Source organism: Syzygium oleosum, unplaced genomic scaffold (genome assembly GCF_021117445.2).
Source record: "Syzygium oleosum isolate NSW1041296 unplaced genomic scaffold, Sole_v2.1 Sole_v2.14, whole genome shotgun sequence".
Taxonomy (NCBI): Eukaryota; Viridiplantae; Streptophyta; class Magnoliopsida; order Myrtales; family Myrtaceae; genus Syzygium; species Syzygium oleosum.
The window spans coordinates 6,456,309-6,474,297 of NW_026607498.1; the positions used below are offsets into that span (position 1 = coordinate 6,456,309).

General features: G+C 39.5%; 1 protein-coding gene across 4 annotated transcripts; it reads right to left on the minus strand.

Annotated features, from left to right (window-relative positions):
* Positions 1-593: 593 nt before the first annotated feature.
* LOC115690005 (uncharacterized) lies at positions 594-16,974 on the minus strand. Of its 4 annotated transcripts, none has more exons than XM_056317870.1 (23): positions 16,588-16,974; positions 15,466-15,751; positions 15,212-15,280; positions 14,992-15,129; positions 14,772-14,889; positions 13,855-13,937; positions 13,587-13,682; positions 12,707-12,875; positions 12,301-12,443; positions 12,148-12,234; positions 10,322-10,507; positions 9,323-9,490; positions 8,749-8,869; positions 8,579-8,648; positions 7,928-8,015; positions 7,722-7,842; positions 6,789-6,982; positions 6,568-6,676; positions 5,516-5,671; positions 4,445-4,547; positions 3,170-3,343; positions 2,742-2,887; positions 594-1,043 (listed from the first exon to the last, which is right to left on the minus strand). In XM_056317870.1, exons 1-23 carry the CDS (start codon positions 16,821-16,823, stop codon positions 850-852), a joined length of 3,255 nt encoding a protein of 1,084 aa, XP_056173845.1. In that variant the 5' UTR covers positions 16,824-16,974; the 3' UTR covers positions 594-849. The 4 variants fall into 4 exon arrangements, with proteins under 4 accessions (XP_056173845.1, XP_056173844.1, XP_030472082.2 ...); XM_056317869.1 differs by having other exon boundaries at positions 16,582-16,974; XM_030616222.2 differs by having other exon boundaries at positions 16,567-16,974.
* Positions 16,975-17,989: the final 1,015 nt, after the last annotated feature.

The following is a 17,989-nucleotide window of genomic DNA, read 5'->3' on the forward strand; positions in this document are numbered from 1 at the left end:
CTAAAAACGATTCTTTATATCGGTGAAACTAATTAGTCAATAGGGTCAATGAAAATATTTTTTATTTATTTAGTTTTGTATGCGAAACAAACGGTCAATTTTAAGAAAATATTATCCAAATCATTCATTTCCGAGAAATAAACGGAGCTTTAAGTGATTTCTGTTGAGATCACCCTGCAGCTCGAAACCTACTCTCGTCCCCGGGAGAGATCTCTGAAAGTAGATTATTGGCTTCTCTGATAGAGTCTCATTCATTCAAAGGAATCGCCCTGCCATTGATGAAAATGAGCCCATGAAGACCCCGGAACTCTGTTAATTGACCGTGAGTATAACCGACGGCAAAAGCCAAACAGGTGATTAGATTGGCTAAATCATACAATTAGTCGATCCATTTTCGATAGAATTCCCTTAGCTGATTCATAAATACCGTCTTCCAAAGAATGTTTTGGCTTGTGTTTAGGGAAATGTCAACAGAGAAATGTGTCTCCTCTTTTGTTTGTTTTTGCTAACTGTGATGATTCTGCAGATCTTCCACTTAACTTGGATTCGAAATATTACTCCCAGATGCAGGTTGTGGAAGTATTATAAGCAGAGATCATAACGGGTTTGGCCATCCAATGGTCATAGCTGAAAAACAAGATTTGTACAGCTATACAAGTTTGTGATTGGAATTCAGTAACACAGCATAGCGCACATATAAACTCACTTTCTCCTTTGAGATAATGCCCCTGTTTTCGTTCACTCAAAACACTGCAACAGACAATTGTCTCCGCACGGATAACAGCCAGAGCAGCTCGAATGTTTATTTAGCTTCTCAGTTTCTTTATTTCACAGTGGAATATGGAAGATTCAGGACATCCTTACCACCTCGTATTCGTGGGAAATCTTCAAGGGGGACTCCTTTGAAACAGGCCTCTCCTCTGACCACAGCTCCAGATTAACCGTTCCGGTTCCCCAGTGGATCATACACATGAAGACCTCATTGACGTCAAACCGATTGACCAGTCCCACACCGACGCATTTGTCCCAGAGCGACCATTCACCTGGAAAAAATTAGACGGTAAGGCTGTAGGATAAAGAATATCCTCGTTTGTTGGAACAAAATCGTCGAAAGTGAGTGGCTGCTGATTGAAGGACCAATTAATGGTCGTTCTATCCAAAAGGTTATCGTTTCAAGGAATCTTTTGAAAACTAGGAGAAAAATACGTTAATGACAATGGAACTGAATACTGGTTTATTGTCAAGTTCATTTGATTGGGATGCTAGTGAATGGTCATTTAGGTATGTAGACAAAGAAGAGAAGATTCCACCGAGGACAGGAAAGCAGAAGCTGCAAGCGTTGTAAACATATGAACGAGTGCTCTGCCAGTAGAAGCAGGAAGTTTGCTGACAACAGAAGCAGGATGTTCTATCACAAGAGCAAGATGCGCTGAGCAAAATCTGCAACTTCAAAATTCAAATTGAGTTTTTGAATGATTCAATCTGAAGATCTGACAATTGACGGAATTATGTTTAATCAAATGTATTTGATCCTAACCGAAAGCTAGATATCCGTCTATCATGGAAAAATATTGAGCAGATTGAACATTTGCTGAAGCAAATGTATTGATCTCTCAAAAGATGAACGGAAATTATCTAGGGTGATTGGACATCCACTTGATGAAGATTTTAACCATATGTAGATATGACCATCTGAAGTAAGTGAAGATTATCGCCATGCTCAACCTATTGATTAAATGGAACTTTAGGATATACAGTAGCTAATTGATGAAATCGGATATGGGGGAACCGCAGCTGATGTGGTGGTTTCATAGAAGGAGTTTAACTTTAATTAATACAAGGCCATATGAAGATTCACACAAGAATGGAAGAGTGGAAGACGATGATGGCTGGCTAGGGGACCTGACATTCTGATCAACGAGAATTGAGGACTGGAATTCGAAGCAGGAGACAAGAAGAGGCTATAACGAGAATACCACCAATATGAAGAGTCTACACCTTGATTCTTGTACTTCCACTTGTGCTATATTTAGAAAGACCTCAAGTATATTTTGAACTATCTTTGTATCATCTTATCTCTAGTAAGCACTGTGGGAGTGTCTTTACAAATTCATATGCGAGGGAGAGGCTTTACTATATGGAAGCATTGATAGGAGACCATTGTTCAGTTCTAAAGGAGCGGCTGGTTCTATACAAGGGTTTAGTGTAGAAGCAACTGATGCTGAAGTTGTGTGGAACAGGTGGTATGAGTTGTAATATATTTGGTGGAAGTAGTGGACTCAGCCTTGGTTGGAGGCTGGGCTGGTAGTACCTGAAGAGAGGAGTAAGGAGCGGGCCTGAGCCCCTCCAATACTTAGCTAATTTTTGTTGTCTCTACTCTATTATCTCTTGTTAATCTCTTCAAGCATCAACGGTTTCTGGAATATTTCTGTTAAACGGATACCGTAGTGTTAAAATTCAATGCTGACCAACTTTTGGCGATCTAAGGTGGTAGAATTACCAAAATCTTGAACAATGCACTTAGTCTAGGTTTGACAAGGAATTTGGGATTCTGTTACCCTGGTCTTCCAGCAGATAACCAAATGCAAGTTTTGGCAACCCAATGTAAGAGTTCCAAAAAGTGGAATGATGCAACCGGATCTTGGTTTACTAGGGAGTATAGCTATCCAGTTACACACCCGGGCCTTTGCAGCAGATGACAAATGCAGAACCAAAAGACAAAGGGAAGAACAAAAAATTACCATTAGGTAGAAGATTCCCTTCGAAAGTCTGCTCGCCAGAATCAGGCCAAAGTTCATGCTTAGAACCATCAATGGCTGTAAATGAGATAAAAGATTCTGTAGGGTGCAACAGGGCAAATGTGGGGTGCACTCTCAAGCAGACCAACCTACAGCAGAATATAAACAGCCATAATAGGTGATTATCAACAACCTGAAAGTCAGATAAGAAACAAAAAGCATACAATGCAGTTCTCTGATGATATCTCCATTTAATTTTTCACTGTAAGAAATATGCAGGCCAAACTTTAAGCATGTGTCCTCAATAGTGATGAGCAATGAGTTTTTAATAACATTTTCTTAGCATTAACATAATTGCTCATTTTTAGAGGCCTATTATCAAAAGTCCCTTGTAGTTGTGTAACTTTCTCCAAGACTATGTTTGAGCTGACCTTGAAAATCCACCAGAACCAGCACCAACTTTCCTGGCTACAAGGCTAGAGTCAATTCGAAAGACCTTAGGGTTGTCCTTTCTGATAGATATGAGTCGTTGAAGAACCACTCCACCGCCAATTTCACCTTCCATCATAAGAGATTCCTCCTCTCCAGCATGCTCAAGATTTCCCCTACAGGGAATGCAGAACATACACAAGGTCAATCTATCGAAAGAAAATAAAATTCCTATGTTTTGTTACTTTTGTAAATCAAAAGAAAATAACGTTTTCAAGGTTATGTTAATAGGGAACGAGAGCAATGGTTGTCTAATTGTAAAGCTTTACAGATTAATGTTGATAAATAATTAATAAAGCAGATTACGAGTGGTCAAATGCTTCTACAGAATGACAGGTCAAGTTCTACTTTGGTTTTGACCCCAAAAAAAAAAAGTTCTACTTTGGTCAAATTTGCAAGCTGCTTAGATTACTAAAAAGAATTCCGAGGCCTTTTGAAAATGCTGATGGAGACATGCACAAAGAGAATAAAAATATTCTGATTCACTTCCTATGGTACCAAAGCCATGAAAGGATGTAGTCTAACTCATGTCATGACAAAAAGTAACCCTGTTACAAGTGTAAATTTCTAGGATCTTCAAGAGAGAGGGAGAGAGAGAATCAATAAAGGCTACACCTTTACTCAATGCCTAAATAAAAGAGTATATAAATGGCTCTGTTTATAGAGCAAGAGAGACCCTTACAAAATCTTAATCTCCTTATTCATGACCACCTACTAACTACTAGCTAATAGCCGAATATCACAAATATATTTCAACACTTAAAAACTTAAATTAAAAATATTTATATACTTTACCACCAACAATTCTAAAAGTTTAACTTGTTACAAGAAAACGCAGACTAATATTTAAAGTAACACTAAACCCCCACCCCACCCCAATCCATAGGCTGGACTTTGTGAAATATGTAACAAAAGGAGGCAAATAGAACCTAGATAGATTTGAGCTCGAGACCTCCTCAAGAAGACTCGATGAATGTGTAGATAGATGTGACTTACAAATTTTTCCAGTACAGAATTCAGTAATCATATGGTTGCTACTGCCATGTTTGGCCTCTGCTTCGCAATCAATGGTCCAAAAACATACTCAGACCCAGAATGATCAGTCCAAACAGAGCCGAAACTAATCTTCTATTAACTCAAGCTAACTATTTGGCTCATTTTCTTCATGCTGCTTAGAGGTAATCACCAAAACTGAGACATTAAGTTGAGAAACTTACTCAATGACAGTGTAGTCTTCAGTACATCCAGCAGATCTATACTCTCTTCCACTATACTCTTCGTATCCACTGATTTCAATTCTGCTATGAAGCCATTGTGTACCTGCAATAAGGACAAATAAAATTGAAGGTTTTACCTTAAATTCTGATAACTTATATGTGTTCTCACACATAATTGTCTTATAGCATTTGCCTTCATGCTTTGCTAATCATCAGATCAACCTCAAACTTCCTCAGCGTAAAGAGATATAGAGGATCAACTGTAATGGTCATCATTGTCGTGGCAGTGACAGCATACAGATCACAGTTGTGTAGCACGCATAAGTATGAGATAGAAGCAAACTTAATCATTAACGAAGTCTCAACTTTTGCACACTATAGTGATGCTATATTACTTTATCTTTGCTTTTAGTGAGAAAATACCAATTGAAGTGGCTGTGTTACCAGTTATGGCATAATTACTGTTATGACCACAGCAAATTTCAGAATTGCCTATAACAACAAGAAATATCTGGTCTATGACAAGCTGCTTCATGGGCAGTTTAAGTTAAAGATAAAGATGCTATTGGAGTAATGCAAATGTTCGTGGGCAATGCTAAATTGAACTTCTTATGAGCTAAATTGTCACATATGCAGCAAAGGAGCATCATACATATCCTAATAAAGAAGGGAGGGACAGAAGTAAGCAAAGCTTTGTAGCCAATGCTACACCAAAGTCTATCCAACAACATCAATTTACTTCTTCGGCACAGAAAAAAAATAGATACTTGTAATCAAGTGCAAAAGGAATCTCTGTGGATTAGAACTGAACCTCTTATATATCTGATAGTCAGCTATGTAGCTACCTAAGAGCATCACACATTTCCAAACAATTCAAATTCTGCAAAATTGTATTTTGCTGAAGAGAATTGGCATTTATTTAAACTTACTGATAAGGAAAATGAACAAAGTTTTATCGCTGCACGAACTTTTTAATAATATCAGCAAAGCTTCCACTTTCAAAAGTTGGAATTCAAAAACATTTAAATAGTTCTAATAGTATCAGGATGGTTGAGAACCCAGTCAAATCACCTGAAGGAACATGCTCCATTGATATGATCCTTCCCCCAATCCAAGGAACAACTTTGGCTATCCATTCCCCACTTTTGAACTCAATAGGGGTCCTTGAAAGTTCTACACCCTTATGGGTTGAAATCTCTTCAACGTCTGGAATGCGCTTACAGCTCTCTGCATGAAAAGTCACTTGTATCAAGAAACAAAAGGGTGCATGGAGAAGATGCAGAAGATATAGGCAAAGTCACTGCATGATATCAACAAGTACAGTGATTTTCAAACATTCTTCTTTGGAACCCATTATAAGCCATGAGGAAGTACAACATCCCCTGTCAAGGAGGAGCCACCTTCCTCAAATATCAGCAAAATGTTAGAAAATCTGCCACAGGATGTGCAGTAATGTTCACAGATTTATTAACTCTCTTTCCTTCCCACAGCAAAAAGTTTCGAAAGGATGTCCTGGAAATATCATCCATATGAACTTTTTTAGAGTTGATGCATAGCAATTAGTAAGGGATTGAAACAAGTGTAAGCAGTCAAGAGAGGCAACTTTTCTCTGTGTGAATATGAATGAGCACAAAGTATCTCTTCTGAACCATGAGTCACGATTTCACTTTGCATTTATGACTATAAATTTGATAAACAAATATTAAAGTTCCATGTCATTGACATGTTCACAAAATGAATCAATTTTTATGGTAGCATATATACTCTACCAATGTGAATGGAAATTTGTATGTCTTCCATCAAAAAAGCCAGTTAAACCCACAAATTGCTGCAGCTAGGGATATCTCACCAGCATTTTTCCAGATAAAAAACTGGGAAAAAAACCGTGGCCTAGAGTATATCAATCAGGATTTAGCTCTAGTTATCACAAAAGGAATAGGTTATCAAGACCAAAAAGGATATAAACATAAACTTATAAAATTGGTTTCATAAGAACTAGATAATGAGAGAGGTCCAGCCATATCCACAGCAGAAAACGATTCCATTTTGCCAGGAAAAGTAATGAATGCATACTCAGAGACATAGATACATCACAGGGTTGCCAACTTGCAAACTAGCATTACCTAAGCGTGCATTATATTTCTTCTCGCTTGCAGCTACCATCTTAGACACTTCGTGCTCTGAAGGCAAAGTAATTTGGATAGAGTCACCATCCATGCCCCATGCATCAACCTGTGTGTGATCATATTTGTTCACAATTTCCAAATAAGAACTCCAATGGTGCTTAATAACAAATTCTTAAATCAGATAAAACAAGCGTCCTGCGTTATGAAAGGAAATATACCATTGCCCCTCCACCTAGTAACAACATTACATGCAGACGACGTTTTGGCCTCTTCCACGAACCTTCTTCTGTGTACACTCTTATGGTAACCAGTGAAGATTCACGTTCAGCAATGTAGTGAGTTAGTAGATATTCTCCCTCCAAATACTTATATCCATCACCATCATCTTCAAAAAGAATGCCTTTCGCAGTCCCTGTTAGGCAGAAAGATACAAATCAGAGTGTGGATAAAATTAAACCAGTCTTCTTTACAAAGAAAGGTTTGGATGAAACACTTGGTAGTCACATGCTATTTATCGAATATCCATCCTTCCATATTTCTGAACAAAAAGATTCTCTTGCAAGTGCATTTTGACCTTCAGCCTAATAGCAACTGAAATGTAAACTGATTGCCTCACTTTGCCGTCAACTTATACAGTATCAATTGAGAACTTTTGTGGAAAAAGTTTTTCCATGCTTGTCAACAATTGTGTTTTACAAACAAGCATGTCGCAGAAAGGGAAAATATAGAATTAGACAAGCTTAATTACTGAAAAGACGGAAAGAAAACAATTGGACACAATTTAGCAAGTACCTTTAACAAGATTGAGAAATTAAATCACTTAATGACATGCTTCTCTTTTGGTAGAAAATGACATGCTTAAGTTGTTCTAAGCTTGAGCAACCAGAAATTATCTAGTAAATAGACATCTAGAATTACTGATTCTGTCAACAACCAACATAATGCTAAATTACGAGAATCCATAGAGGAAACAGTAAATATTTCAATTGAAAGCGATGGGCAATAATTATTAGACTTCTAATCAGTAATTCGATGCATTCCAAATAACAAATTGAATATATCTATGGCCTGTCTATAATCAAAACCATAGATGCAACACTATCCTCGAAAAATTCGACTCACACAAGAAAAACCAAGTGGAAGAGATTTACCATGTTCATTCAAAGCCACAAGGAGTGTCAAGTCATCTGAAAGATTAGCTTCACCAACGTGTTGGTGGGGACGACCCAAAGGAATGATTGACCCACCTTGTAGAAATAATAAGGGCAGATCCTATCAAGTTAAAGCGAAATAACATTAACTGCCAGCAAACCAGTATCATGAAGAGCATTACAGAGAAACTAAGAACTTGTGGTACCGGGTGTGCATCATCGAAATCAAAGGTCAGCCAAATACCCTTGGGCAACACATGCTGCAAGTCATTTGATTCCCCATGGGGCATAGAGCTGATCAAGATTGAATGACATTAGCAGATGCACATGGATTGATATTCGGCTTAAAGCCTTCCAAATGCGATCTATTAAACCCTTGCAGAACCATTTATAAGACCCAGAAACTTGAGCAAAAGAATCCAAACAATCATCTGTTATTTTCAGGACTAATAAGAACAAACTCGAGACTTGATAACTATCATATCCTTTGCTCACTGTTCCCATTATCTTACCAGATGGCAAATCTCTATGACGACAATGCTACAAAATGCAGAAGACCTTTAAAAGTAAGATTACGTTAAAACGTACTGATACATTAACCTAATCAATCTCTCGTCGGTAGGGCTTTTCCTCTCACAGTGGGACACGTACACTCAAACGTAGAAAACACAGGTATGTAGGTTTATCTATGTAATTCGTGAGAAGCAAAGGCTAACTGAGCGTAAGGGAAAGAAAAAGGGAAAGACACTAGTGACTGCAATACAATATGGAGGAGCAGCAAGGAGCTCAGGTTGCATGTATCCTCATGACATATGCAAGGTCAAAATTTTTAATTTTTAAAGTGAAGAGAGGATAACCTTGCACAAACCAAGAGTGGCCCCAATAAAAATGAATTTTCCAGTGTCCTTAACCTGGGATCTTTGGGATCTGCACAAGAACCTGTATATGCTTAGATACCTACGCAAATAAGAACAGTTATACATGTACTAAGAAGGGAAGAATGCTATCCAACACCATGCTAACCCACCAGCAAAAAAGGTTGGACTTGCCACGGGAGTGCCAATTTTATGAGCCATGTAGACAAGAGTATATATGTGGAGAAGAAAGCGGTAGCGCCGCTTCAGTGCTAGGCGACAGACTTCCTCACACTAGTGCAAGAGAGACAAAAAAGAAATAAAAGATCAATTCAGTAAGATCTTCCAAGGTAACCAATGAATTTACCAAATAAGTGCCAATGACAGCTAGAGGAATCTATACATTCCAGCAATGTGAAGGTAATCTGATACTAGATAGTCAGCCTGCTAAATTAGTCCTGATTTTATATACTTTACATGAGAGGGAGGACAAGAGGTTCTCTAAGGACTGAGAAATATAATTTATTTCACATCTTCATAGCCATTTAAGAAATTTAAAGTCTTCCTGACAACGTGTCTATCTATACGGGACAAGGGAAACCTTTTGTTCAAAACACTGGGAGCAAGGTCAGCCGACAGAAGTGCTTTAGATTAGAGAGAATTTAATTTGAATGAGTGAAATAAAAATCATCAGGAAAAAGTTCATGCACAAGACAGGAGCACGTCACCAAGAAAAGGAGCACAAACCTCCTCACCAAATGACCAAGGTTCATGGTCATTGGTGTCCTTTTCAGAGTGTCCACGACAAAAGGGAAACATTGCACCTATACCCATCCACCTTCCAAAAAGCTTGGGTGATGCATTTCCTGCATATCCACCAATATCAGGTCCTGAAAGTGGTTGACCACTGAGACCCTGAACAAAATTAAGAATAGTCAGGACTGATGATCTAATAAGGGAATATCCATTATGTGCATTATTCTGAAAAACACCGCATCAAGTTTGTTGATGGGAGTCCAAAACCTGTGCAAAATTTAGGAACTTTGGGTTGTCACTTGTCCGAGACCCAACAAAGCACAAAAGCTAGGATCTTTCAGAAAATGGATTCTTATCAGAAGAGTGCATAACCGCGTGGATAAGCTCCCAGTAAAGTTGATAAAATTCATAGTTAAAGTCATAGCAAATTGAGGGCAAACAAAACCACGCACTGGTGCTTCAAAGGGTCTACATCGCTTAAAATACAGTTGAGAATTAATTCCGCAAAGAGTGTCCAACAAACACTAGAACTCAATTGTTCAGAGTTACTTACAGCTTTGTCCTGCCTTGTCAAACACAAGCTTACTCATTTAAATCAAAGTGGCAGCATGGCATACAACAACTATAACTAAATAACGTAGGAGCATCACCTATGTAGGGAAATAGAAATTAAGATAACTCGCGCTCATTCTAATGCACAATGATTACCACGTGATTGATGATGCAAACCAAATTTTTATGTCCATGCTGCACACTGCAGTTACATATCATAATTATCCTGATGTTTCTAGACACTTAGGCTCCACCTTGAGTACACAAGCTTGGAAGGGAAGACCTAAATTTGCTACTGTCATTTCCTTGAAGTAATCCATAAATAAGTCATAAAAGATGGAAGTTGGACAGGAAAATGCAATAAGTTCGGTGCAAAACAAAAGCAAACGGAAAATCTTGACGCAAAAACAAGCAGCATAGCCTCCATTATACACTTACCAGCTGAAGTACCATCGAGATGCTCATGTGCAGGTGCTCCCAGGTTGAAAGGTTATCACCAGTCCAAGTAGCTGCAAACCTCTGGCTACCAACGAATCCAGCTCTAGCAAGGACAAAAGGGCGCTTGTTTTCATTAGCTGATTTCACGCCCTCATACGTAGATCTAGCCATCAGCAGTCCATAAACCTGTGACGGATGGTAAAACTGAGTTACCAGATTTTTGTGGACAAAAACAAGAGTACCAGCTACATGAGCAATGCTTACAAGTCACGAAGATAGTTAGGATGTACTATTTGTCACTGGCATCTATAACAAGGAAATTCTTCGGAATTATCACCATAAAAATTCATACTCTCAAAATAATGTCACCGAATAAAGAAGAGGAGTGGAACTACTTATTTGTTTTTCTAATTTTGAGTACATTCTAATATCTTTTCTGTCTTATTGTCCCACTACAGCTAGAACATCAATAATCTGGTAAAATTGCCGATCATTTTGAGGCCTTGAACTACTGTATTTTTTCCTTTTGTCTTCTTCACTTCTTTGCTTTCCACGAAAGGGTTCAAACTAGAGCTATAGCTAAATAGAAGCCTTGAAAAATTACTTAGGGAGCATCAGAGGACCAAACCGAGCAACGTGGATTGCACATGCAAGCCAGAATCGCAAAATTGACCTTTATTCCATTTCACTTTTGCGCTTTGTGATGTAGTAGATAGAATTAATTTTTTACTGTTTTTTCTTTGAATGCTTGGAAGATATTGATCAGCTGTTTGGTTCTACACGCAATCTCAGAACCTGCACGGGTTATTGTTTGATAAAGATGAGACTAACTTAACCAAAGTTTCTAGACTGATTTAATCTCCAATACTGTGGTTCTCTTTCGAAACTTACATGTTTAAGGTTAAAGCTTGTAACTCATGCCACTGTCAGATTATTGCAAGTAAATCACTCGATTTCAATCTCCATATCACTGGACTGCTGTTTAATGTGATCACAAGCCACATGTCTATTCCGGAGCTACAAAAATAATAATTTTCTTCAGTCATGTTCTCCTTCAGACAGCAAACTGACTGATGAATGAAAACCTTACAAATTGTTTGCTGATGTCTTCACATCATTGGTACCATAGTTATGGAACCGCCAATTAGTTTTGCGTGAAAATATTTGAACCCATTCATATAAGTGTTTTTTGAAGAAAATTGCATGCAACCCTTATAAATTATGAAAGTACCAAACGACCAAAGATAAACCTCCTGCCTAATCTTGCAATGGTGGCATTGCTAATGCTTTACAAAGAAAGAACTCTTCTTCCACTAGCTCAGTCTCAGTTTTCTAAAATTTAATGATATGATTGTGATTAAACACATGGAAGAGAATACTGAGGTCACAGGAGAGAAGTCTCTCGAAGTGCACAATCCAAATTTGGTAGAGAAGATCCTCAGATAGAGAGGTGGAAAGCAAGGCACTCTTTCGTTCTGCCAGCCTCACCATTCATTTTATATAATGCCAAATGTAAAAGTTCAAGCATGATATTGCTTGTGCTAAGAATGTGGAAAGCCGGAAAATATCATATTTTATCCTACTATATTCAATAAAAAGCATTTAGCACTTGACCCTGAATCAATATGCTTTTTTGAGTAATAGCAATGAGAACAATTTCTTTGTCCCCACGCCCCTTAACTGCAACTCATTCTTTAATACTTGACCCCCCTCGCTTTTCCAGTACAATCATGGTGGATACATCACAAAATTGCTTAATATCTATTTCCATATAACTCTAAAACGTGAAGCACAAACAACAAATAGCAAAAGGCTGGAAAACATACATTATGATAATGTGAGTGATTCTGGAGACCTCCAAGTTCATCATCTCCCCTATGAATGTTGCTCTCGGGCATGGTTTTCGTCACAGACTGAAAGCGAAGTTGTAAGCCATAGTCTAACAAGAGAAAATGACAGAAACTAAAAGTACTAGTTACCTTAAAAACAGATGGTTCATTCATATCGTTCCATATACCATCAACTCCGTTAGAAATGAAATCCTGAACTAATTGAGCCCACCAGTGACGGACTTTTGACTGAGTAAAGTCAGGGAAAACACAAGAACCGGGCCACACCTCCCCTGACAAGCAAACAGTTACTCAGCATTGTCTGATCAGTTTTTTCCTCTCAGAATTTTGAATATATATACACATACAAACATGTAGCTTTATTTTCAGCTAAATCCAAATGACTCGGCGTGTAAACATTTGCATGTTTTGACAGATTTTAGGGGTTAGTTAAATTTCAAATGGTACGAAAAAGGAAAAGACATAAAGGAAAAAGCAAAACCAAACATACAACAACAAAGATTAGCCAAAACCACAGTGAAAGACAGCAAGGTACCAACAAATGGAGTTCCATCTGCTGCTTTGATCCAGACATCACTTTTGCAACCACTGTCATAGACAAAATACCCCTCGTCACATTTGATACCAGGATCAAGCATCCATATGGCTTTGAACCCGTCTTGGTGGAGACTATCTACCAAAGATTTTGGATCAGAGAAGCGGTCCTGAGAGTAAATCCTCTGGTTCAGTTTCCATGCTGAAAATAGCACTCTTTATTTACTAGAAAGGTGTCTACTGCTTACTAAACATTGAACCTAAGTCCTTTTACTATTAGATAAGTTAGCGAGGCAAGAAGTCCCAGACATGAATGTGCTTTGGAGGTTTTGAACATAAAGTGACTACCAATTTCAAAGGACTCAGTGGATTAAATGTATGGAAACGATGGACAAAACAGAGATGCATGGCATTTCTGCATCAAGCACCGACCTAAGGTTGAAAATAAAAGAACACCGATCATTGCAGTGCCTCCAAAGTGTATTAACCGACAACATATTCCACACGACCAACCTCATTTCCAAAATGAATAACACCTCTTCCTCAAGTTTATGCCTAGATGAAAAACAGATTCTCATTCATGTTTGACAAAATTCGCACATCTTACATGTGGATGTAGATATATGGTTTGTTTCAGGTGAACTTTCATGATGTAAATATATTGTTATGCTTTGTTTTAGGAGAAATTGCATGATAGGTATGTGACTTCTTTTTGAAATTGGCTAAAACATTAAATTTTCATCCAGACATAAGTTGCAAGTGGTTTGATACCTATTGAAAGCGAGGTAGATGATGTATAATTGGACCTACTTAGATGAATGTAATCTGTAATTTTTCTAAACAAGGCAATAACAGGGTTAACACAAAATGGGAGTCCATGCCTTGTCAAAAGTGAAGCAGCGAAACCCATCCATATAATCTATATCCATCCATACGGCATCACAAGGAATCTTCTTTTCTCTGAATTTACTTGCGATCTGCAATAAATCGACAAAAATTAGAGCCAAAATACTATCATGCATTAACTCATGAATGAGATGCCAACAGCATAAAGTAAAAGTTGGACATTATTATTGAATCAGGTAGAAGGAAATGAGGGTTGAGGAGGAAAGATTGTAGAATCAAGCAAGATGCATCAGAATGGCCAACCTCTCTAACTATGTTATCAGAGTCATAGTTCCAGCGGCACTGATGATAGCCTAAGGACCACTTTGGTGGCATAAGCACAGTTCCTGACAATATATGCAAGCTATGTCGTTAACTCAAGCGATAAAAGTAATACACAGACTATCAAGAAGATTGTCCAGTCATTCCGGTGGTCCTGTAAAGTCCATTTAGTACTAAACTAGAAATCCACAGATGGATGTTTCTTGAGAAAAGAAAAGTCATGGAAAGGCAGAAATATTTATTTTGACCACTTCATTCATTAGCATGAAGCTTTTTCTTCATTTAAAGACAAGAAAAACAGAGCGTTCATGGTAACAAGAATTATGCATGATATCCTGATGAAATGAATACATTCAACTTTTCTGTGTCAGTAAATCTAACACCATATCATGTATACTCCTCAGGAAAACCACTTGAGTGAAGCCTATACTTGTAATAAAAAGCATATGGTGGAAAAAAGCACTAAACATGCCTCGAGTGTTTTGGCATCAAATGTCGAAATCAGGATCTCAAAGTTTAGAGAGCATCTGCAGAAAAGATTCTAAGAATTTTTAAATGTCACTTGTCCACAAAATGAAAAAGACCAGATAAAAGAAGTGGTAGAATTTGCGGTACAGGAAGCATAAAATCCTTGCATCTTAACTGACATGTCTGGTAAGCTAACAGAATGGACTTCTTCCATGTTCTTGGGTCGTGTTTTTTTACTTGTTTCCTTTGTCGTATGGTCCATTAGAGATTTTTTGCAAATTTGTTTTGAGGTCGGCTCATTCACTGACACATTTTTCAACATAGTAATTAGCATCTTAGAAAAGTTGCCAGGCATTGAAAATGATTGGGAGCGCAGAATTAAGTAGAATAGCACACTTATGGAAAGAAGCTGACGTGTGCAGCATAATTACCAGTTGCGTGAGACAAGGATGTTAAAACTGCGCCAGGTGAAGCAAATGGACCGAATGTAATGACAGGGTATGAGGATGGAGCTGTGAACTGTATTCTTGACTTGTTTCTCAGATCAATCTGTCCATGAGAAAATGTCACTTGCAAGCTTAAGACAAGTTCAAATTGGAGCTTCCAAGAAATTACTCCAATATGTGATCATAGGTATGAGTTTTACAACACCTCACAACGCCGTGTCGTGTCAGCAAGAATCCCCAGCGACTCTCCACTCGGAAGAACAGCTAGCACCCAAGGATGAGATTGGTACAAAGATGTAGTGCCAGGGCCAAAACCCCAAGCATCCGTGTTCCATGTAAACACCTGAAACAGGAGAGATCGCTGAGTAATCAAGGAGAGAAGAAAACAAATGCTAGCATGGAAAGTTGGGCAAATAGGGACTAACTCTTTTTCCCGTACGCTCAAGCTGTCCACTGACTTCACCAGTGCCGTAAAAACTGGTCCCATCAGGTAGCTAAGTCATATGTAACAAAATGTTATTAAGGACTCGACAAATACATACTCACTTGGAAAACATAAATCAAGCAAAAAAAGTTCCTAAAAATATTGAAAATGTCACCGTCCGGAGAGTGCAACAAACCAACCAACAAGTGATTGAACTGATACATGAGAAAGAAATAAGAGCATTCGGTGGCTGACCTCAAGTTTGACAATCTGCTGCTCTAGGAGACATTGGTAAGTAGGGATATAAGAAGGGACGTGATGACTCGTTATTGGCATGTCCCTATCCTTGCTGTTGACAAAAGAAAGACTAGGAAATGCCGCATCTCTATCGTTTGCAGAACAATCGAAGCGGAAAACTCCTTCCTCCAAAATAGGCTCGAAAATCATATCCCCTGTGGTAACATCCGCAGCTACCACCTGACCTTCTTGAGTACTCATTTTCGATTTCAATCTCGGCTCCTCACTGTTTGCCGTCCCGTCTCTGCACACCACAAATTCGCACCGGTATCACTCTGCTCTACACCTATCTGTCATTTTTCCGCACACCAGGGATACAAAAATGCTAAGCCCCATCGTAGAGTACTGATTAGTATAAGAACCAAAGATTGATAACCTCGTGTGCAAATCAGAGAAACATCGTGCGTGTTGTTACCTATGAAAAGATATAAAATTGGCAGGAAGGCTTTTGACACGCAGGGACTTCCACAACAGAGAAACATCGTGCACGTTTACCTATCCAAATCTGCCGCATTTTCACGACCAATTTGATATTCAAAAAAAAAAATTAATTGAAGCAGTTGGAAGGCAATACGGCAATACAGCAATCCAGCTTGTTGACTCGCACATGTACCACCTCTCTTCAACGGTCCAACCCCCCCTGCGGCTCCAATTATACACAGATTCATCTCGCCGGAACTCGAATTCCGAACACACGGTCGCGATCACGAGGAGATTTTCATATCGCTTGCCATCGAATTACTCGTTCAATCTCATCGCAACTTCGGATTAAGGGAAAAAAAAGAAGAAAAAAAGAAGGTATAGCTGCTCCGAAAAAGCAGTAACGGAGCATGCATGCATGCAATCCTCTCGACTTAGTCTCTCTTTCACGAGTCATACACCACAGACGAGCGCCACAAGCTCGATCACCACGACGACCTCCCAAAACTGCCCGAGAAAGATGAAACGACTCCAAACTTTTGTTCTTTTTCCTTCCAGCGATTGGACTCGCCGCGTCGAAGCCAAAAACCAGCCGCCGAAAGCACGCGCGATCGAAAACGACGAACCAAGAGAACGGACCTGAACGGAGACGACGACGACGCCGACGGCGACGACGCCGCAGCAGCAGCAGCAGCAGAGGAGAAGACGCGACCGGGAAGAGGAGGGAGAAGAGGCTTTAGGCCCGAGCGACGGAAGAAGGACGGCGGGGCTCTCGATGAAGGCACGTGAAGGCGGCGAGGAGGACGGCGACGACGGAGCGCGACCTCCGATGATGAACCTGCACGCGGTAGTGCGATGGTGATGCTGGCCCGTCTGAGCACTGGCAGGTCCACCATTTGTACACCACCGGGGGAACGAGTGTCGACAAAATACTCTTGTCAAAAACCATAATTAATTGACAAAAAAGAAATATATTTTATTAAAAAAAAATTTAGAGAAAATTGGGGGCGGGAGCGGGCCGCGTCTGTGAGTCACGCGCGCCTCGAGAGAGGAACGGTGGCGCCGCCGCCGCCGCCCATCTGTTTCCCCGGAGTTGCTTTGCCGATCGATCTTCATGCAGACTGAAATTGAAACACGAAGAGAGAAGCTTCCGTTTTCTCCTCCTTCTTTTTTTCTTTTTAATTAAAAAAAAAAAAATTTTGGTCTTCTTGAAGTGGTCCACTTGTCAATTTGATTTCTAATTGAAAGCGCCCCCCCACTTCTTCCTGTAGACGAGAGAGAATACAGATGTTCGATTCGATTCGAGACAACTGCCCCACCGATGCGAACGAGCCCGTTACCGTGGCCACACATGAATTGCAAGTTCAAGTAAAGCCAAATTGATATCAAGAGAGGGATTCCAGATCAACTTGACAGCACGGCCACGCCCGACAAAAGGTTGCTCTTTGTCGGCACGATATTCCTAAATCTCATTATTGGAGGATAAAGTATTCACGAAACAATCATATCACATCTCCGTATACCGGATGAATCTCGTGATCATTATTTTAGACGACAATCATGTATGATTGCAAGCATTGGTCGAACGTGCATGATATCGAATATCAAATCGAATTTAATTTAAACTAAGGCTTCTTTTGGAAGAAGCGTAAGTGGACAGATCAGCTTTCGGCCCCATCAGTTGTTCAGGATGCTGACACGGCCCGCGCCTGTGGACAATGGACTAAAGCTTAGTCAAGCCATATTCATACGCTTGAAGAGTGGCCGAATAGCCCCGTCACTTGATTTTTCTCGCGTTATCTTTCATTGACGCCGATTAATTCCCATGATCAATCAGATCACACAGGCTGTGTACGAGGGCAGCTGTGGCCGGCGGCAAATCGCAGACACAAGCAAGGCACTGAATAACGTCAAATCATTCCCGGTGCTACTGATTCGAGCAACCCCGTGAGCTGTCAATCCAAGGGAGAGGGCACAACAATCCGTCCGATAATGAGCCACCGTAGTCGAAGCATCATTTCTAATCAAAGCTCTTACCGCCCCGCCCCTACCTTAACAAAAC